This window comes from Labrus mixtus, chromosome 3, assembly GCF_963584025.1.
Source record: "Labrus mixtus chromosome 3, fLabMix1.1, whole genome shotgun sequence".
Lineage (NCBI taxonomy): Eukaryota > Metazoa > Chordata > Actinopteri > Labriformes > Labridae > Labrus > Labrus mixtus.
The window spans coordinates 31790638-31813201 of NC_083614.1; the positions used below are offsets into that span (position 1 = coordinate 31790638).

Genomic DNA, 22564 nt, shown 5'->3' on the forward strand with positions numbered 1-22564 from the left:
AAGCTGGACTGACTGAAGCTTCTTTATCACGCTCTCATCTTAGATGTCATATCTGACCCGAGCTGGTTTCACACAAAACAAGTTTATCTTTTGGTGGTTATCTACGCTCAGTTCTTAGTTTCATTGTGTGTGTCTCCTTACATAACATGTCGCTGTTTTTCTAGTGTTCTGCCTCCACTGTGGGAACATCTGCCAACAGAGTCGAAACTTTACTGTTTTGAAGATTTCACAGAATGCAGATAACTAAGACTGTAGCGCTAAAACCTGCACGAAGACACGACCATGTGTGTAATCGTATTTATTCCTACTCAAAACATACATGTGGTCCTACATTTTAAAAGAAATAAAGACATTTGTAGGGGAGATTCAGCCGACACAGCTCCCTGCTCAGGCCCAAAAACAACGCCATACGAGTTGTGAGAGTGGACCAAGACGGCAGAGTAGCGGTCACACGGATAAACAATAAACTCAAAGTTTCTAAAGCACCAAAAAGCTGAACACCGCACACCAGAAAGTCGCTCGCACTTTACAGTACACACACACACACACACACACACACACACACACACACTGTGTGTCACTGCCTAATACATGTACATGTACATTTACACACACACACACACACACACACACACACACACACACACACACACACTGTGTGTCACTGCCTAATACATGTACATATACATTTACACACACACACACACACACACACACACTGTGTGTCACTGCCTAATACATGTACATATACATTTACACACACACACACACACACACACACACACACACACACACACACACACACACACACACACACACACACACACACACACACACACAGCTCGTTAAAATAAAACCTGATGAAAGAAAAACAGGGAGCATTGTCGCTGTAATAGACCACACTGTGCGTCTCAAACAAGCAGCTGAATTGTCTCTGAACACGCTTAATGAGCTTGATGACAAAATAGTCTGGACAACAACCCAGAGTCTGGAGACGGAGGGTGGAAAAAAAACAAAAAAAGGGAAAGCTCGACGCCCTCACGTACGCAAGTTCACGAGCAAAGGACAAGACGGATTAAGAAGTGGAGAGAGAGAGAGAGAGAGAGAGAGAGAGAGAGAGAGAGAGGAGAATACAGAGAGAGCAAGACAAAAATGTCTGCTGGAAAAAAGTTCCAGGCAGATATAAGCAAGATAGGAAAAAGAGAGGAGTTGTTGAAGCAGCTTTACAGAGGTCAGATTCTTACCTGGTAGACAAACTCTGGTGATTGGAGGCTGAGTCGGTGCTACAGGAGACCTCCTGCAAGACGGAACAATGGACAAAATAAAGACATTAATGGACAGTCTTCATCTTTAAAGGTTTATTCTCCCCAAATAAACAATCACATTTTCTCACACTTTAGGTTTGGTTCTGGGTGAAAGGAAATAATCAACATTTGGGTAATGTTGTTATTTGCATTACAGACGGGGATAACGTGAACATTGAGTTACTTAAGTTGTGATATTTTTATTGTAACAGAGCCTTAAAGTACATGTTCAGATTTTCTCCATTTAATCCTGTTGCATGTCATTATAAGTGTTTGTTGTTAGCATTTATTTCCATTAGGGTCAACTCAGTGATATAATCATTTAAAAAATGTATATTCACTTCACCAAAGTGACTATTTTGCATTTTAATGAGACAAATGTCTGCACAGGATCTGAGTCAGTGTGTGAGTGACAGCCGGAGGATGGACGGCTGAACGTGTGTTGATTAATCTCCTTTCGGCTCGGACTTATTGGTCATCTGTAAGATCTTGTTTGAATATGAAGTTTGATTTCTGTGTGTTAAAGCATGTTGGCCTGTGTGTGAGTGTAAAAGTGTCGGAGCTGAATGTAGGTCACACCTGCCGCTGCTATTCAGTACAGCAGACTCAGGGTTAATACAGCACGTAGGAGAAGAGAGAGCAGCTTTAGAAACACACACACACACACACACACACACACACACACACACACACACACACACACACACACACACACACACACACACACCTGTAAGCCCTTACAGAGAAGAATAGAACTGAAGCTGGCCTTCATACATGTGTTCAAAGGGAGGTGTGATGCTGTAAGCGTCTGCGTCTGTAAAGCATTGTGTTGCTTTAAATAGAATAATGAAGCTGAAAGCATAGTTCAGTTTATTCATTACCTTATCAACATAAAAAAAAATATGAATACGCTACTTTGAAAACGCCTTGTTGTGGTCTCTTTTTTACATTTCTTTTTCATTTTAAAACATTCTTAATATTTTGGTTTCTATTAGTTGATATATAAAGCAGGTAACTCTAAAACGTCTGTTATAGCTTAGGGAAAACGTACAAAGCTTTCTTTATTCTAAACCTTTTCTGACCTTGTCTAGACCTTTGAAATCCTAAATCATGTGCAAAATGAATCAGTCGAACTTGCTGCACTGCAGGACTGGGACTAGCTTTCTTATCAAATGCACTGTATGAGGAGCAACACCATATTAAACTTGTGTTTTCTGTGAGGAGTATTTATGAATCTACTGCATTATGTGTTTCATCATAAAGTACCTTCAGATGAACATGCAGCAAAAAGTGCTTAACAGAATAAAAAACAGTGTACATGTTAAGATCAATAAAACATTTAAATAGAAAATTAAACAGGGTAAAAGGTTAAATTTAAGCTTGTAAGCCAATAGCAAACAAAAATATTGCTGGACCACTTTAGGTGCTCATCTGTGATTGGTGGAAACAGCTGTGATGTCAGGTGTCACACATCAGTCAGTTTAAAGCCCGACACTTCCACCTTGTGGTCAAATGAAGTAACTGCAGACTTACTGCACATGATGGTCATCCGAGGAAATTCACAATTTTTTGTGATTTTAAAATATGCAGTTAAGCCTTTTAATTATTTAGGAGGAGTGGAGGAGTTTGATTTTGTTTCAGTTCCACAAGATTTACTGAAAAACTTTCTCACTGTTTTAAAATAAATTCTGCACTCAATCAAAATAGTGAATCCCAAGAGAGAGCGAGCGAGCGAGAGAGAGAGAAGATGGACTATAAGAAGATTTATGACTCTCTCTAAAAGGTTCCCATGATTATAATAAAAATATAAGTCATGTTTTATTATTAGCCGGCTCCTCCAAGAGTCCACGAGAAGTATTTTTCCAAAGATGTCAAAGCAGGTCACTGAAACTATGTAAAAGAAAATAGTGTAAAGGCTTGTTTTGATTCACAAACACTTACTTGCTTGAGGCACACTGGACATTTGTCAGGACAGTGAAGTTATTCCTCACACTTCGAAGGCTTGCAAGAACCTAGAAAGGCAGAGGAAATCATCATAAGAATTGTTTTCATAACACTTATTTAATATTTTAATTGAGTTTGCTCACATTAAAATTACAAATCTGAAACCATGTAGAAGTTATTAAAAATGTAAGGTGATATCTGACTCCTTTTGAGAAAGACGTTTACCTGAGCAAAAGGCGTTACGATCAGGTCATCTCCATGTCTGCAATGAAACACAGATAAAACCAAGAGAGGTGGTTACAGACATCATCAACAGAAGTACACACAAGAATATATCAGGTTGTTGTTGCATAAAGCTCATAAGCAGAGCGGTTTCTTCTACCATGACCCGGCCAGCCTCATTACTGTCATTAACGCAAATGAAGAGTAGCACAGGAGGACGGTCATCCATCACAAACGAGACAGAATGTGACGTAACCCCGGAGAGGACTCGTCAGTAAATGTGGCCTACTCGTATGTCGAGAAGGTGCAAAGTGCAACAATGACTTTAAAGGCTTCAGATTATTGTCATGTTGTGTAATATCTGGAGTCAAACTTAAGACTGTCGCGACCCGCTTTGAAATACAAAATGACTCCGGGGCCCGTTATCATTTTTTATTTTTATGACTACAGCTATCACTTTCAGTTAGGGTAAATTATTGGACATTACAACATGATATTATGGCAAGAGAGACACAAAAGTTTACTAAACATTATGTCCTTGAATAGTCATGACACGCCTTACTAATCACTTAAAGGGTTGACTCATGTTAAATCATCATTATTCTGATATTTATTTTATTTTTTAAATTGGTGGAGGGCTTTTTGCAGCCCACCTGCAGTACCCACACCGCCCACCAGGGGGCCCACACTTTGGGAAACACTGATATAGCTGACTGTTTTATATATTCCCCTCACTTTAGAGTACCTCTCATGAGATCCGAATGTGTGTGTGTGTGTGTGTGTGGGGGGGGGGGGGGGGGGGGGGGGTTTCATAAAACTGTTTTGGATTAATCCTCTTCAAATATTGAAAACCACGTTGAGCATTTATTCTACGCTCATATTTCTTTGTGTGCATGCTGAGCGAGTTTTGTCCTTACAATTCCGAGGCGATGGAGGAGTTTCTTGACATGGACTTGGGAGAGAGATCATAGTCGCTGTCCGAGCGGTACAGGAAGGACTCCCGCCGCTGGTTGTGACCCGGGAAGTTAGTGTGGAGGACCAGACCGGAGCCGGGGGAAGCCTGGGGGTCCAGGGGGCTGCAGCTGGCAGACGGGCCATTCTCCACATCGAAACTGGAAAACAAATAGACACACATATATATGATGACTTCAGCCTTCAACTGAAGCTCCAGTGGAGAGTGATAAGACACGGAAAATACATGTTCCTCAGATCTGAGGAGGTTAATCTCATAAATCCTGTATCCATACTTTTCCATACATAGACTAAAACATCGGCGTATTCATGTTGACAATTCTATTTTAGGACTGCCCTCTTTGTAACTTCTAACCTCCATCAGTAAGAGGAGTAGAGGAACTCCAAATCTTCAGTCCCAAGATCTTTTCTTACTGTTTGTTCCAAAGGTCAGAGCTGAACTGGGGTAAAAGGCGTTTGAGTTTGCTGCTCCCATGACTTAGAAACAAATGACAAATAGAGCTGAAAGTAATAGATCTGCCCTCACTGGATGCTTTACATGTAATTTTATATATTTTAATGTATAGGCCTGTATGTTGCATTACATTTGTATACCGTACAATTCTATTAATAGCCCAGGCTCTTATTCACTTCAGTCTATGAAATGACCCTGACTTTATTTGGGACAGGCGTCAACACGTGACAAGGCATTGAATCACATTCAAAAACAAATCTCAGCACAGCAAAGATGGGGGAGACTATGAGGTTGTAAATTTACACCAGAAAGAATATTTAAATGTGTTCAAAATGAAGATATCAATTAATCAGATTAACTAAATCAATAATTAGATCTTGCATTCATAACGCATAAAAACCCTGCTTCATGGCCCGCACACATACGAGCATTATTTTGTCTGTCTAGGACAGATGTTGTCGTTCATTTTTAATTTTTCTGTCGTGCTGCTTTTTCTCGTTAAATTTGATCCACAAACGATTTCAACACTAAATGCATCTGGGCCTCTGATTGAGACCTGCTTTTATTCGTCTAAACCTGCGGCAACACCAGGTTAGTAAAAGGGTGCGGGCCTTCAATTGGGATGGGCTTTAATTTGTAGTTTTACACTCAATTCAAATTCAAATAACTTTATTTATCCGTTAGGAACTTCATTTGTGTAAAAAGAGCATCAGTGCACATACAGAAACACACACATCCAAGTGGCTCTATTAAAAAACATGATAAATAGGTCATAAATAATTGTTATAAGCGGTTAAAAGAGTGGTGTTAAATAATAATAAATAAGAAATAGATCATTTGTTCATGAGCCTGATGGATGTGGGAGCAAAGCTTGACATGGCTGGATTAGTCCGGAAAGTGAGAGATCTGTATCTGAGGCCTGAGGGGAGACACTATATGGCTTCTCATTGTTTGTCTGAAACTTAGTCAAGTGTTCTGCTGCCTGTCTTTGTCACAACACTCCTGGAAAAGATACTTTTCATCTCAACCAGTTATGTCCTGCATTGGAGAGGGTTCAATAAAAATAATGAGACATTGTAGTGTTTTTCCTCTGTTGTGTTTGAGGAAACTCCCTGAATTTTCCAAAACTTTCTCCCAATTAAACACTCCTATTCTCACCTCCAAAGGAATCCTCCAAACAGCATTAAGTCTCTCTCCTTCTGATAACACTTTATTTTCATTATGGAAGGTTCTGTGGACCTGATGAGGTGTTTTTTAATAAATGAGGATAACGAAGGATGAAGAGGCGAATTTACCAAAATCCCCCTCAGAGATAAGCTGCACCATTAAGTACAGGAAGCACACACACTCACACACACACACACACACACACACACACACACACACACACACACACACACACACACACACTCTCTCTCACACACACACACACACACACACACACACACACACACACACACACACACACACACACACACACACACACACACACACTCTCTCTCACACACACACACACACACACACACACACACACTCACACACACTCACACACACACACTCACACACACACACACACACACACACACACACACACACACACACACACACACATGAATGGAACTGACATGACCAGGCGAGAAAGGGCAGAGTGACACGCCAGAGCGCACAGTGTTCATTCACTGATGAAGATGAGGGAGACTGAGGAGGAGGAGGAGGAGGAGGAGTGATGCATCCTCATGTTTCTTCTTTACACCAAACTTGAAGTATTTGCAGTCGTGTGCTCGCGCCCTCATGGCGGTCACTTCCTCCTCGTGTGTAGTAAACACACGCCTGCAGAGCGGCCGCTGGTTACACTACAAACCTTGAAAGTGCCTCCCCACCCAAAACATGTGTTTGTCTTTTAGTTTCTTCATTTTGATGTTTGACCTTTATTGAGCAGAATGACGTGCGAGCAGAGTTTGATGTTACAAAACTGTTTTCACATTCATCAGCAGTAAAACGTTTTGTTTGTGCTGTTGAAAGATCAGAAAGAGTTATGCAATTGTTGAATTTGTTTTTACCATATATTTTCTATTTCTTTTATTATCATTTAATCTTTTTATCATTTCATTCATATGTCATATAGTCATTACGACTTTTGGTTTTTGGGCTTTTATATTTCCTGTCAATCCTACACACACCCGTGGTGTCTATGCACCTGTGAGGTCAGGATAAGTGTGCCGTACTTTGAGCAAAACCACATACGAGCTTGTGGGTGTATAGCGTTTCTGCGAATCAGCCTGGTTCACGGTCTTCAAGCTAAAACCACATATTGACTTAGTATCACCTGTGTCACCTTTATGCTTTGACATTAAAACCACATATGAACTTTGTATCAACTGTGGATGCATCACGTTTCTGCAAATCTGCATTGTTGAGGTTTTACAGACTCTTGGGAAAAAGAGACAGTTTGGCTATAAAAACGATGTGGAAAAGCTGATCGGGGCACTTTTTCACTTTTTCTAAAAGGCTCCACATCACTCTGACTTTTAAATCCCTGTTTTGGGAATTAGTCTCTGAGACCGAGATCTTTTAAAACCTCAAGTGTCTACACTCTCGGGTTTAAACTTTTGTATTTTTCTTTTACTTTTTACATTTTTATACTTTTACTGTTTTGCATTTTGAATATCTTTTGAAGTTTTTTAATACATTTTCTGAAACTTTTTGAAACCATTTTCTAACTGAAGTCATTCACACCACAAAGACCTGAATCTCTCTTAAGGACGCCGCGTGAACCTCGGGAGGTAAGCATGAGCAGTCACACCACGGCACACTTCTACTGACTTTTACTACACACCTCATACACACCTAACATCCTAGTGAGGAGAGTTGCAGTTAACCCCTCTCCGGGGGTGCGAGCCTCCGGGGGGTAATCTAGAGTCCTGAATCAAGGATTATACTTGAATCTAATTATTCTAGAAATGAATGTTAGGCAGATAATCCTAGGGCTATGCGGTTATATAAGTCCTCTCTTCTCCAAAGGGTGTTAGCGGAGTAACTTGACATAGCTCCAGGTACTAGGAAAGAGTAGACTAGTTAACTAATGAGTGGTAATTTACGGCCTTTTATGGTTTTTATGTTGTTTTGTTTTCTCTTTTTTAATTCTCTGTTCAGCACTTCATTAAACTTTGCTGTTCTCTAAAATGTGCTATATGAATGAGAGGATTGGATTGGAAATAGATGAACACTGAGACTGGACTTTTTTCTAACAATTTCCTTTTTTCCAAATGAATCTGGGCTGCTTAGTCTAAACATGCTGACCTTTGCAATCAGAGCAAAAGTCTCAATTAAAAAATACAAATAAAAATGAAAAATAAAATGTATGCAGTATAAGCAGCTTGCGGCTAACGGGAGATTTGAAAACTGTAATTACAGATCGCTCTGCAGACGGGATAAAAACAGGAAATCAATCAGACATAAAAAAAAATTAAAAAAAAGGAAAAAGAATGAGCACAAAAGATGTGCATTCAGTGAGTCTGAGTGCATGTATGTGTGGGTTATACGTTCATTCACATGCATGCCTGCACTAAGCACCAGGCACTGAATGCTCGACTGCTCTGCCCTCAGGTGTATCTGCTGCCCTGTGTGTTGTGATCACGTGTACGGACGACTAAATCTGGAAGCAGCGCAGCCGAGTCTACTCATCCACAACTCGCACATCTCACAACCGTCTCATCCTTTTTCTCTAATCTCCTTCATTAAAGATAGAAAGCTTCACAATAAATGCCAATGAAATTTAAAATAAATTCTCACATGGTCAAAAAGGAAATGTACCGGAATCCTATTTGTCCAAAAGGGACTTCAATTAAAAAAAAGCTAAGACCAAACATCGTCATGTCAGACATGCTCTCATACAAGTGAGATTGTTTCAAGGGAAAGAGAGTTGTCAGATAAATGAGATATAAATAAAACAGAACAAATTGTACAAGCCAGTTCTTACTCAAAATGACAAGCACACAGTCAGAGAGGAAAGACGAGGAGTCATATCAGAGTATGTTAGTCCAAACACCATAATAACTCTAATTAAAGTTTAAAAAAAAAGGCTTCGATATCACATCCACACAGTCATATTGTGTTGAATGTTTGTGTAACCTTAGTCAAACGTGTTATACTTGTTCTAAGAGTATTTCTGTGCATGTAGAATGAGAGTCAAATTTCTTGTATGTGTACACAAGAAGGATGTGCGTGTTTAGACAGCTGAAAAGTTAAACATCATCACCCTCACTAGTCTGCACAGAAAAAAAACTTGTGGTTTAATATTTGTATGTGTTGGCTCTTGATGCTGGTCAAATGTTTTGTTCAAACTGCAACGCAACAACCCGTCACCAGGGTTTGTTCTTGGAGACGGCCACAAAGTTTTCAGAGTACAGCACCTTGTGAATTTGTCAGGAAATGAGTCTCCTAAGAAGTTGCACAGTATCCAAACATACCCAATAAAACTGAAACAAAAATCTGAAAACAAAGTGAAACACCGTCTAAATATCTGAGAAAACCATATTTATTCCACCAACACTCCAGAAAGTAGATATACTGATTCATTTTTCACAAAAGTTGAATTTCGGCTTGAAACATGACTTATATGTTTGCCAAAATGATTCATGATGATCGACTTTTTTATTGAGTATAAGCAAATATAAAAAAAAAACAGGATTTGTTGTTTTCGTGGCTGCCATACAAAATACCAAAAGTTCTGTTCATGTTTCATTTCTGTAAATTAGGGATGTATAGAATAGAATAGAATTACTTTATTGATCCCAAACTGGGAAATTGTGGAAAAAGATGTAAAGATTAATTGTAAAATCGTGATAAATCAATTCAAAGGCGTCAAGATTCCCATCGGTACTCTGAAAATTATGAATCACAATAATATGGTGAGCGTCACCAGCTGCAGAGCAAGATTTTAAAATTGAGGACGCACCACCGTCTTTTAAACGTGACGGACGTGAGGAAGCATTTTGGCTTCCCCGAGACAGATAAAGAAAGAGGTGAGAAGATAACAGACGAGGCAAAAACTGTGTGCAGATATTGAAAGAAGACAGGGGACTAGACAAATAGCACAACCAACATGATGCAGCATTTAATCAACACCACAATGAGAAGCTCCAATCTCCTCCCCTTGTGAGAGAAAAAAACATTAAAAGGCCAAACCACACTGACGAGCGGGTTAGAGACCCTAAAGGAATCTGTTCCAGTCATCATTTGTCTACAGTCTCAATTTTGTAAAATAAATTGTGAGAGAATCGTATCATGAGTTGAGTGAATCTTTACATCCCTACTGTAAATGTTCAATAATGTTTCATTAACACTTGGTGTATAGAGTAGCTGAGTACAGAAGAATAAACACAAACATACTTTACACTTATTATTTCTTATGTGAACAACAAAACCAGCAAACAATCAAAATCAGTTCTAATAGTTCAAAACCTGCAGAAATAAAGAAGACTCCATCAACTGACATCTGAAACCAAAACCAAAACAACTCGCGCTGCGTTGTTGTGTTAGCATGCTAATGCTAGCGATCTTTATTATGCTCGTATCTTCACACTGCATGTAAATTTACCTGAAATGAGCGTGATCTAGAAACACAGTTAAGCAGTGAGTACAGTATGTTATTCTTCTTTTCTCTAGTCCCACAACTTTTATACGTGAGGGGAGGAGTCAGCCGGCCGTCCGGGCGATGTAAACAAAGTGAAGATAGGACTCTGAAAACTCTGAAAACATCACAGACAGTGGGACTCGGGTGTTACACCCATTGTAGACAGTCATGACTCACAGAGTTATTTTCAGAGGATATACTTGATTTATATTATATTTAAGGAATTATCATGTTAAACCAACATATTGACACAGACAGAGATATGACTCTCTTGTGACTGTCTGTGTGACGGAGGCCAAAGTCTGGGTCTGCTTGGCTTGGGGCCCCAGTTGCCTCTGACTGCGGCTAGCAAAGTCCCAATAAGACCGTTAAACATACGGAAATATGCTTAAATATTTGTGATTGCTTGAGGGTTCATTCTTGACCTTTGAATACAGTAATTACATCAAAACTCTCTCCTAATAGCTCGTCTGAACCGCATCTCTTTTTATAGCTGTGTTTGTTAGATGGAGACTGTGAGAAGCAGTTCAAAGCTACAAAGTCACCCAGATGTTCAACTGCTCAGTTTTTTCTTATCTCTCAAGTAATTACTGAAAAGCGTAAAATTGGCCCATTTATCTTTGGCTGCGTTTCGACCATGAGCAGGATAAAGACGAGAGATCCAAGAGTTTCATATGAAAAACAACATAAAGACAGACCATGGGAACAAAGACGCCCAGCCACCACCATCTAACTGTGTTTACCCCAAAACCACCGCCGTCCTCATTCATGCACCGCCCGCTCCGACCTCCATCTCAGAGGCAACGAAGTGTGGACAACAGGAACGAGAGGAATACAAAGAAGAAATCCTGCATGCATATTATCACATATGCTCTTTTGTAAAGAGATATCACTCGTTATGAATCGGGGCTTTACAAATAATGATTGATTGAAAGACTATTTTATATATAATGGAGTGTCCTGGTGCATTTGTTTTGGAAACGATTAACACTCGTAACAGTCTGCCATGCTCAAGTCATGAAGTGTATGTACAGAACATCAGCACTCAGATCTCAGCTAGAGCTCCAACTGATCATTATTTACACTGTTGATAAATCTTGTGATAAGCCATACTGTTTAGATAAAATGTTAGAAAATGTTGACAAATGGCAAATCAGTGGCAGGTATTACACATAGGTCAATGTCTTTCTCTGATGGTCTTCATGGACTCTCCCCTCTGGTAAGAGGCTGCGGTCCATCAAGACCAAAACCTCTCGCCACAAGAACAGTTTCTTCCCCTCTGATGTCAGCCTGATGAACAATCCCCCCTCCTCCCACACATAACCCAAACTCTCATCAGCCCCACAGTCAGAAAAACATCAAGTAATGTGAATGCTGAAACTGTTCTTTATGCGTTACATTAACGCCCACTGGACTTTAAAAATGTATCTTCCTTACATGCACTGTGAGTAGTTACGCACACTAAGATTTTTTTCTCATAGTCCACTGCACAGCTCCTACATTGCACCTTGAGTACATTTTGTGTTTTTTATATTGTACATTTTTAAATTCTATTTTATATATTGTAATATCTTCTTATACTGTATTATTTAAGTTGTTGCTAGTTCTGCTTTATTTCCTTGTTAATTGTTTAGCACCAATACACCAAGTCAAATTCCTTGTATGTGTAAATGTTCTTTGCAATAAACCCTGATTGTGACTGTGATTCTGATAGGAGACATTAGTATTCATTTCAGTCTGCTTCGTAACCAGTTAAAAACTCCTCACAGGAGGCTTTATGAGATAACAACTAACGGATGAGTTGTTGCAGCTCTGATCATATTTACTCAATAATCAATTACATTCAATCATATCAAGTTTGTTTTTATTAAGTTTCTGTAAATCATACTATGTTAAACCAGAAGCGTGATGTATTTCAGGATGCAGGATGAGAAGAACGAAGACAATTTTCTGCATCCAGATTGACAGACTATAAACAAAAGGTTAAGTAGAAACAGTCAAAGTGGAACAACAACGTGTGAACGGGGATTTACAAGACTCAAAGCGTCATCAGAGTTAATGACGCACACTTGTACAGGATGGCATGCCCTCCTCTGTACAACTTTCAAAGAAACACACAGCACACTGGGAACCATAGGGAGCCATACTTCCAGCGAATCATGATCATGATGGTACTATTTGGATGAGTCAGCGATGCTTTTTGGTGTTGTGTTTCACTAAAGCAATCAGGAAGTGCTCCCTCTGACCCTCACATCATTTGTTAGGATGACACCACATTCCTTTCCCATGATCCCTCTTGCTTCTGTCTGACTGACAAGCAGACTCGCTGAGTGATAGACCTGCATGAAAGGATGATCGACTTCATGACAGATATGCTTTCTAAAATCTTCCCACCATTAGCTTTCTGCAGTAGCTACAATATCAACGTGTGAATAATTTAAAGGAGGCTACACACAAACAAAAAACAACAATAATCTTTTTCACAATACAACCAACCACATGTTTCACAGTATCGTTATTTAAATCAATGCAATTCCAGTCATTATCTGGAGACATGTTTATTCTGTTATTGTCTTCTTGGCATTTATTTCTTAAAGTTGTCATTTTTGGTTGATTCTCTGAAACTGTTTGGGAATTTGATAGAAAGGTTTACAACATAACTGGAGGTTTTACAAAATTAAGTCTGAGCTTAGGGATTGACTGGCTGCTTTTTTTATTATTGGTAAGAATATTTAAAATTGTTAGGACAGATAAAACCATTAAAAATGAAAACTTTTCAGTTGAACATAAAAGCTTCGCTCATTAAATCTAAGCTGACCTGAATGTGATCTGGTAGCCTTGAGAGTCTTTTAATGTCTTTGAAAGTAAAACTGAACGCTTGAGACTGGAACATGACCTCTGACCTCGTTTGTTGTAACCTCACATACAGTAAGGACAGCTGTTTTCTTCAGAAGGCGGACAGAGTTCAGATACGTGTTTTTTCGTCATGGTGAATTTGTTTCCATGATGAACTAAACTAATGACCCAACCCAATGATGTGGACGTTTTCCCAGTGATAATTGTGCAATCACCACCTACAGTTGATTTCAGTAAGTAAATATGTCGTAAAAATGGCAGAGATGGTGACATGATTGCTCTTTAAAAGGGTAAAAGTGAAGAATTAGATCATGTAAGATACTGTTCATGACCTTATAGACTCATAGTGACTGTACTAAAAACTGACGGTAGTTTGGACTAAAGAAAACATTGAAGGTAAGATGTATGATCGATGACTGACCGTCTTGTATCAAAACAAAACAGCAAAAAAAAAACAATAACAAGGGGTTACTTAAAAAAAACATTGAGTGACAGAGAGTGAAGATTCCAAAGAAGCTGGAAAGGTTTGTGACACAGGTTTTTTTTTTTCCTGGGAAATGACTCCACTTCCAGGCTCAAGACAATGGTTTTGTGTCAGGTTTACAGCAGTCGCACGGTATAGCTCGAGGCCCGTTTACTGGCAGAGCGGGTACAGCTCAGCATCCTGCATGTTGAGTCATGTGACTGCTGGTGTGTGTGGATCCACAGAAATGAAAGCTAAGGTGACTTCCATCAGGCCAAGAAAATCTGTTCTCTATTACATGTGACGAAAACAGATAACGAATTCTCAAATTTAAGGCACCGAAGTAAACCGCTTTACTTAAAGTCCCCAAGAAACAGTTTCCCACACAAAGGTATCGTCTTTGTGTGGGAAACACTGGAGATCAAATATTCTCAAACAGGTTGTTGGTATAAAGTTTTCATTTTTATTGTGCTGCACTTTTTTTTGATTTGGGTAAATGTCAGTTTTGTGGTGAGTTTAAGTGCCAGTTCTAGCGCTAACCCTTAGTAGTCCTATAGTGTGACTACCAACAGTCAATAATAAATAATATTCTTTTTATGAACAGTGTTTCCCCTAGGTTTACAGCGTTGGGGGGGTGGGGACAAGCCGACATGCCGACACGAACACTTGAAGGAATCTTGGTGTTCATGTGTTACTTTTAATGACAGCTGTCCTTTTCTATCAGAAAGGTATCCTTAAGTGACTTCTTTCCCTGATTTCCGACTCTATCCACTATCCTATCCCTACAATAAAGGCACAAAAAGACCAAAAGAAATCTTTAAAACAAATATATATATATAATAATATATATATAGATTTTATTTTTTTACTTGACCTTCAGTTGGGGGGGCGGACCGCCCCCCTAATATAATGGTAGGGGAAACACTGATGAATATATTTGCCTCCTGCGTAAAATGTGTGTAGAAATAGGCCTACAGTGTATTTTAACATCTACCATGATGGTGGTACTTGGAGAGCCAAATATTTTCGGAGGTGGTACGCACTCTAAAAAGTTTGAGACCCACTGGGCTAGAATTAATCACAAGATAGGAGGCGGGACATAACGTTTGGATGAATCTGATTGGATTGTTAACTAGGACAAAGCTTTTTAATTGGTTGAAAGTTTGTGAACACCCTTTAGTGCGGGATGAGTCACCAGACATTTGAAAATTGTTTTGTAGAAAGAGTAAATACGGGTGTTCTGATGTAAAAAAAAACAAACTGGTGCTTCATTGAAATATATTTGCCAGATAATGGCAGAACATTTAACACAGGAGCGCTGGATTCAAATTGAGGAAATGCATTTTTCAATTAACGCAGACTTTAAAAAATAACTCATCACACCACAGGCCGTGATTGCAATGAAAAAATAATAATGCTATCTTGACAAATCAAGATAATCAAGCTGTTATCATAAGAAAACAAAGGATGTTGTCATTTTTCCAGATGATGTTTCCCAGCGATCAGATGTGCCATATAACATCATGTATTAAATGGCTTGACCGCTCAAAATGAAGCAGATGTTTATTTTCATTTTCCTTATAACCTTTGTGTAATCAGGGAAAAACAAACACTTCTTCTCATGTTTCATTAAATCGTTATCCTGGGGGAAAGAGATTTCTTCTCTCAAAATGAAGAAATAATTAACCAAGAGCTCTAGATTAAAAAAGAGAGATTACAATCATGGGTGCTCCTGGCTTCCATACAAAATTAAAGTGAATGAAGTAGATATACAAAACAATCTGACGACTGATGAACAGCACTTGAAGCAGCACTCTGTTTGATGGCTAAACATAAGAGAAGAAGATCAATGAACCACTTCAATGACTCCACGAGTCACAAACTTTGACAGCATCAATCACTTCCCACATGTATGCATTACTGTTTTCATGTCCGGGTTTGATACATATCTTCTTCATTTCCTGTTTTTTTGTCTATTTGTTCGTGTTTTCTGAAGCAGCAGTGCATTGTCTGTTAATTAATGGGAAGTTCACTAATCTTTTTTATTTTAATGAATATTCAAAAAGAAGATGCAACATTGTTGTTGTTGTTTTTTTTTTACATTATTATAATCCATGTTTCTGTATTATTACTTTATCATTTGTAGTTTTAGTAGTAATGGACGTGTGCTGCTGCCCTCTTGGCCAGGACACCCTTGTGAAAAGAGATCCTGATCTCAATGGGTTATTTACCTGGTTAAATAAAAAAATAAAAATCACATTTAATGGTAAATGGACTTGAGCTTGTATAGCACTTTTACACCGCAGGTCACACCGACAACATTCACACACTGATGACAGAGGTTGATATGTGAAGTGACCATCAGAAGTAACTAATCCCATTCAAACCCCGTCAGCATAGCAGTGGGTGCAAATTGGGGTTAAGTGTCTTGACCAAGGACACACCGAACATGTTGCTGCAGGAGCTGGGGATCGAACCCCCGACCTTCTGGTTGAAAGACGACGACTCTACCAACTTTTTTTCTGGTATTACACTGTAGGAATGGCAAGTAACTATAACAAAAACAGCAGATTTATGACCTGCAAATCACAAAGTCAGTGTTTTATTGGGTTTGATTTTTCAACTCTTAGCCCTTACATTTTCATCTGTGACTTCAACTCACTGCTCACCTGAGTTAGCTTTAATACAAAAGAACAGCTACATCTCCAAACACAACTTCAAAGCTAATTTTTCCACACAAGGAATAAGAAACTTGTTTCTGTCCTTACGAGAGAGCAGCAGTGTGTCACAACCAGAGAGGGAGCATTCTTATACTTTGAATTAAACCTTTCCTTCCTGCATGTTATGGCGAGGGGAAACAGTGATCATTTGTCTGTCGGGTTGTGCAAACAGAGGTGCCATGGTTACACCTCCTGTTCGTCCTGGTGTAAGACGACCTTTAAATATTATTTCTTCAACACACAAGGTGTCACTTGTTCTGGTGTTAAGTGGGAAATTCTTCTGAAATGTCAAAGATAAAGACATCGGTTACAGTCCATAATAATTAAAAGAAAAAAGTGTAAAAAAAGGTTCGAGACTAAAAAGAGAGACATGATGACAAAGTTGAGACAAACTCTGGATCCTAACGCGACCTATTTGTCTAACCAGCCAGCTCGCTGAAATGTGCCAGAGTTCTGAAATGCCCCAGAAGGAAGACGAGCTGACAGAGACGGAGCAAAAATAGCATCTGATTTTTAAGCTCCAAACACTCCCAAGTAAGATTTCCCTACATGAACCTACAGCACAAGTATCTAATAACAGCTTAATTACCTGAGCTAGTCCGAACATGCACATGCTGAAAGAGGCATCTCCCAAGTTGGAGCAAATTCCAATGTATAGTACATTTATCTTGTAATCATGTTTAAAAAACGATCTATACAGCTGGGATGAAAATCTGGAGGCACTGGATCAGGTTTTAGCATCAGAAATGTTTTGTATTTTCTATGTATTGTTCACTACTGTTTCAGTGGGAATCGACAGTAGACAGAAAAACAGTCAAAATTGGTTTACTGCAATCTGAGGTCTTGAAATTACGGCACCCATGCATAGTCATTCAACAACGATTCATCTTATTTCTGCTTTAACTACTTTTAACTACAGCTAACCATCCGCTCTTAAATCTTTCCATTATCGCTATCAAAGACACTAGTTCGACTGTAAAAAAAGAAGAAAGGCTGGAAGTCTTTTGTGACTAACCACTAGCTGCACCAGAAACCCAGAAAGTTCTGCACTCCTCCCGGAGGCTGTATTGTTGACAAGAAACAGTCAGTGGGTTTGTCGATAGGGGTTTGTCGGTGCACTCAACCACAACCCTAATTATGCAAATGTCTGCATAACACTTAGCCTTAGTGTAATCGAAAAAATATGTACCCCCAATACAGTTTGTACGAATCAAGCAATTCACACCAAGACTGGTTTTTGTACCAGGCTGTAAACATGTTCATTTCTGCTGTAAAAATTGGCTTCTTAAAGGCTTTATATGCGATTTCTCCATCCAGCAGATGTCGCCCTTGAGCACCAGCATGAAACCAAAACAACTTGCGCTGCATTGTTGTGTTAGCATGCTAATGCTAGCGCTCTTTATTATGCTCGTATCTTCACACTGCATGTAAATTTACCTGAAATGAGCGTGATCTAGAAACACAGTTAAGAAGTGAGTACAGTATGTTATTCTTCTTTTCTCTAGTCCCTCAATTAAACAACTTTTATACGTGAGGGGAGGAGTCAGCCGGCCGTCCGGGCGATGTAAACAAAGTGAAGATAGGACTCTGAAAACTCTGAAAACATCACAGACAGTGGGACTCGGGTGTTACACCCATTGTAGACAGTCATGACTCACAGAGTTATTTTCAGAGGATATACTTGATTTATATTATATTTAAGTGTGAAAAATCACATATAAAGGCTTTAACATGGAGCCTAATGGTGTTTTTGGGCCACAAGTGGACACTTGAGGAACTGCACCTTTTTGCACAAGTGCATTGGCTAAATTTTTCGACACCGAAGGTTGCTGCTTGAATGATACAATAGACAACAAAACTGTTACTGCAGCGTGAGTTTGATGTATAGTTCAACATTATCTATAGCACTGTCATAATACTACCCAGATATTTGGTATTTAAGTACTACAGCCTTGATGTTATGTTTTAATTCAATCATGTTATTCACTGAGAGAAGGACTGGTTCAATGAAGATGTTTTTAATTTACTCAATCAAATTTTTTCCCTGTAGATCGAAAATCACAACAAATTAAAATGTACACAAATACAGGAGTAAACTTCTCTACTCAGATTTGTTCTTCGATTTCCATGCTCCCCAACATCATGAGAAACCTTCTGAAAAGAACTGAGTGTTTGAGAGTCATAGATTTTGGTTTCCCCCACCATATTTTTAATCTCTCTTCTGATTTGACGTCACATTTTTTCGAGGCTGTAATCCAAGAAGATGAAACAAATTAAAATAGAAAAACAACAAATCTTGACTGACAATGTTTATATGATCTTCCCATTGCCCTAAAATAGTCAGATGCATCGCTTTTGACAGGAATTTGGAAATCTGTATCCTTAACTAAGCAATCTGTTCTGCTGTCCACAAAAACACTTGAACCTCTAAAATAATACACATTCCTCCAAACCCTTCATTTAACACAGGCAAATATGAAGCAGAAATAAAGGTCATATGGCCTTTTCCAATCTGCTACAAACAACAAAAAAAGAACTTGAATCCAACCAGATACAGCACTTATTAATAGAAATTAGGCCACTAACGTAATCAGGGCTTGTGCCAAGTCATTATACATGCTCATTTAAGAAGAAAGACATCCAGCAGATGCTCCTGTTTACAAATCATTTACAGTCTAAATACACAGCCATATGACGCACCGTTTAAGGAAACACGAAGCAGAACTGGACCGAAAGTGTGATTGTGGGGGGAACAGGGGACACATGGGCGGCTTTGTGTTTGTGGTTGTGGTTGTGTGTCAGTGAGTGTATAAGGGGAGAGATTGTATAGCAAAGGGTGACAGAGTGACGGACAACTGAAGCTTACTTTTAAGAGACTTTGGGTGAAAAATTAAGAAAAGAGACATTTAGATGAATGTTGCCTGACAGAAACATTCCTGGGTTGAGTTATAAATAAACTTTGCATGCCTTGAGTTCTAATATGCTTTGATTTGTCGACCCTTTCTTTGTGACCTGAGCAATAGACCATTGTGGTGTTTGTACACAAAAAAAGAGAGTGTTGACGTGTTTTGTGGGCGGAGCCAAACTGGTGGCAGAAAAAAACAGTTTGAAGTAGCTTTTGGGCAATTCAAATTAAGAAAGTTATTCGACCATCTGGATGCTTTCTACAGTTGTTTTAATTGTTTGTCAGCAGAAGGCAAGTAGTGTTACAGTGTCAAGCTACACCGTGTTAGTGATGAGGTGAGGTTACCTGGCTGGTGATGTGATGTCAGGTCAGCATGTGTAACATAGTAGACGACATAACTTCACATAAAAAAATATATATATATTTCAATCCCTGCAACTACATTTTCAGATGTGTCAGCATTTACTCAATTCAATACTAAATGATATTTATAAATCTGTACAGGGGCATTTTTTCTGCACTACATGGGTATTTCCCTGCTGATATTTTGGACTTTTAACTAAGTTAGGACTTTAAATGGAGCTCTTCTACTTGTACTTTCAACTGTAGTAGTTTTTGTTAAAGTCTTTATATGTGATTTGTTGATCCAGCAGATGTCGCCCTTGAGCACCAGCATGAAACCAAAACAATTTGCGCTGCATTGTTGTGTTAGCATGCTAATGCTAGCGATCTTTATTATGCTCGTATCTTCACACTGCATGTAAATTTACCTGAAATGAGCGTGATCTAGAAACACAGTTAAGCAGTGAGTACAGTATGTTATTCTTCTTTTCTCTAGTCCCTCAATTAAACAACTTTTATACTCGAGGGGAGGAGTCAGCCGGCCGTCCAGGCGATGTAAACAAAGTGAAGATAGGACTCTGAAAACTCTGAAAACATCACAGACAGTGGGACTCGGGTGTTACACCCATTGTAGACAGTCATGACTCACAGAGTTATTTTCAGAGGAGATACTTGATTTATATTATATTTAAGTGTGAAAAATCACATAGAAAGACTTTAAGTAAAGGATTGGACTACTTCCATCACTCAGGATAACTAATTTTGGTTTCCACACTTTGCATCGTCATCTTAACCCTTCCAATGCTGCTACCGGCCGTCATCCCCTGAGTCACCTCAATCTTGATCCTTATGATCCTCCCAGGCATCAGAGTAATCGCTTGTTATCATCCTCGTCATTATCCCCATTGAAATAATCACCATTATCATCATCACCATCAAAAATCCACTTCACATCCGCAACGGCTAATTCCAACTCTGGAGAGTCACTCACAAATCAAAAGCCCAAGGCTACAAAACCAGGGCATGACTTATGAGTCCTTCGCCGCAGTTTTCTGTGTATCCATCTCCATGACAACATATTATACTGTCAAGAGAGTGCACACTGCCAATAAAATACAGTTGAACCACAAACTCTACAACACAGCACGGCACCCCACCCATGGGCAAGCATGTACAAAACTCTGTCAGTCAAAGTCCTGCGAAGTAACTGGGTCACCAAAGTGAAAAGAAATACAGGTTCAAACACTGACACACACACACACACACACACACACACACACACACACACACACACACACACACATTAATGTAACTAGTGAGCAGCCTCAGGATCAGTTTGGCTAAGTTTAATTCTACAAAGTGTTGGACTGCAGTAACACTACATACAGGATATTTTGACGCGGTTTAGGGTTATTTCTTTCTACAGCTGTAATTTAACTCCTCGTTGTTGTTGTTGTTGTTGTTGCGTTTGTTGTGACTCACAGAGTTATTTTCAGAGGATAAACTTGATTTATATTATATTTAAGGGTGAAAAATCACATATAAAGACTTTAAAAGGCTCTCTATATTGTTCCATTTTGACAGAAGCTGTGGTTGACGTTAAATGTGCCTATTTGCGCTTTGTTGCCGACCAAAAAAATATAATATACAAAAATAATTTTGGGATAATCCAACTGTGTGCAGTATCTTGTCCTCTAAAAAGTCCTTGCTTATTGTGTCTGTTAGAGATGATCAGAAAACAAAAAATGGATCCAGCACCCAGGATAACCCCTCTGTGAGGACAAAAGGAGCTGTAGTCTTTGTTGTTGTGCCATAGGAATCCGGGTCACAGTCCAAATATTTGGTTAATCCCATCTCTCCGGGAGATTATCTGTCCTGGATGAGCATGTGAGAAACCCTCCCTGTCATATATAGGCTAATTCCTGCCCAACCACACACCGTACAGGGGAAGCTGAAGGTGAGTAAATAGAATGCAGGCAAACAACAGCACATGCATTAACGAGGTAAACACAAGTGTGAGGAAGCAGCCATGGGAGCTATTATACCCCAGGCTGCTCACGTGGACCCCGTCTACCTGGCTAATGATACAATAACGCAGCACATACAGTACACCATCTGTGCACTTCTGCTTTCTACAGTATAGTCCTGTACTTTCCACAGGAAACCCTCGGCCACAGAGGTTGAACCCACCCACCCCTGAGGTGGACGAACAACGTCTCCAGACCTCAACTTCTCCACAACTCTACGATTAAAAAATTGTAGTTAGAGATATTTTTTGTATAAAAAAATGAAGGAGAAGGTTTCTGCATGTTTTGTGTCATTGTCCCCGTTTTCTGCTCTATTTCATTGTAAAGACGTCTCCCGAACTGTTCCAACAGTCCAAGCAAGCAACCCTCTGTGTCTCCAGCTGAGCAAGAATACCCACAATCCTCCTGGGGTAAGACCCAGCCTAGTTTTTTTCACTCTGGTTTGTTTCTTCTCTGACGCACCAGAGCAGTTGTAACTTACCGAACAAACAGCTGGAGGTTGATTCTCATCCTGGAGTACAAATAACCTTCAGAGGTTAGTATTCTATTAATAGTTTTAAATCACAACACAGACAGAAAGAAATAAGGATTATTTATGCAAGAAAAATGTATTGAAGAGAGCCACACATGACTCCTTCTAATCCTTTCAAATGCAAAACATGAGTTTTTATTTGAATATTCTCTCTAGATCTGCATTCCCTGATCCGCAAGATAACAAAA

At 39.2% G+C, this 22564-nt stretch overlaps 1 protein-coding gene across 3 annotated transcripts in view; it reads right to left on the minus strand.

Annotated features, from left to right (window-relative positions):
* pde4ba (phosphodiesterase 4B, cAMP-specific a) overlaps positions 1-22564 on the minus strand; it is a 197060-nt gene that overhangs the window by 56089 nt on the left and 118407 nt on the right. For all 3 annotated transcript variants that reach the window (XM_061034965.1, XM_061034966.1, XM_061034967.1), the window contains 4 exons: positions 4388-4582; positions 3474-3510; positions 3246-3316; positions 1245-1297 (listed from right to left, as the gene is read on the minus strand). In XM_061034965.1, the coding sequence (XP_060890948.1) occupies positions 1245-1297; positions 3246-3316; positions 3474-3510; positions 4388-4582 (356 nt within the window). The remainder of the gene's footprint in view (positions 1-1244; positions 1298-3245; positions 3317-3473; positions 3511-4387; positions 4583-22564) is intronic.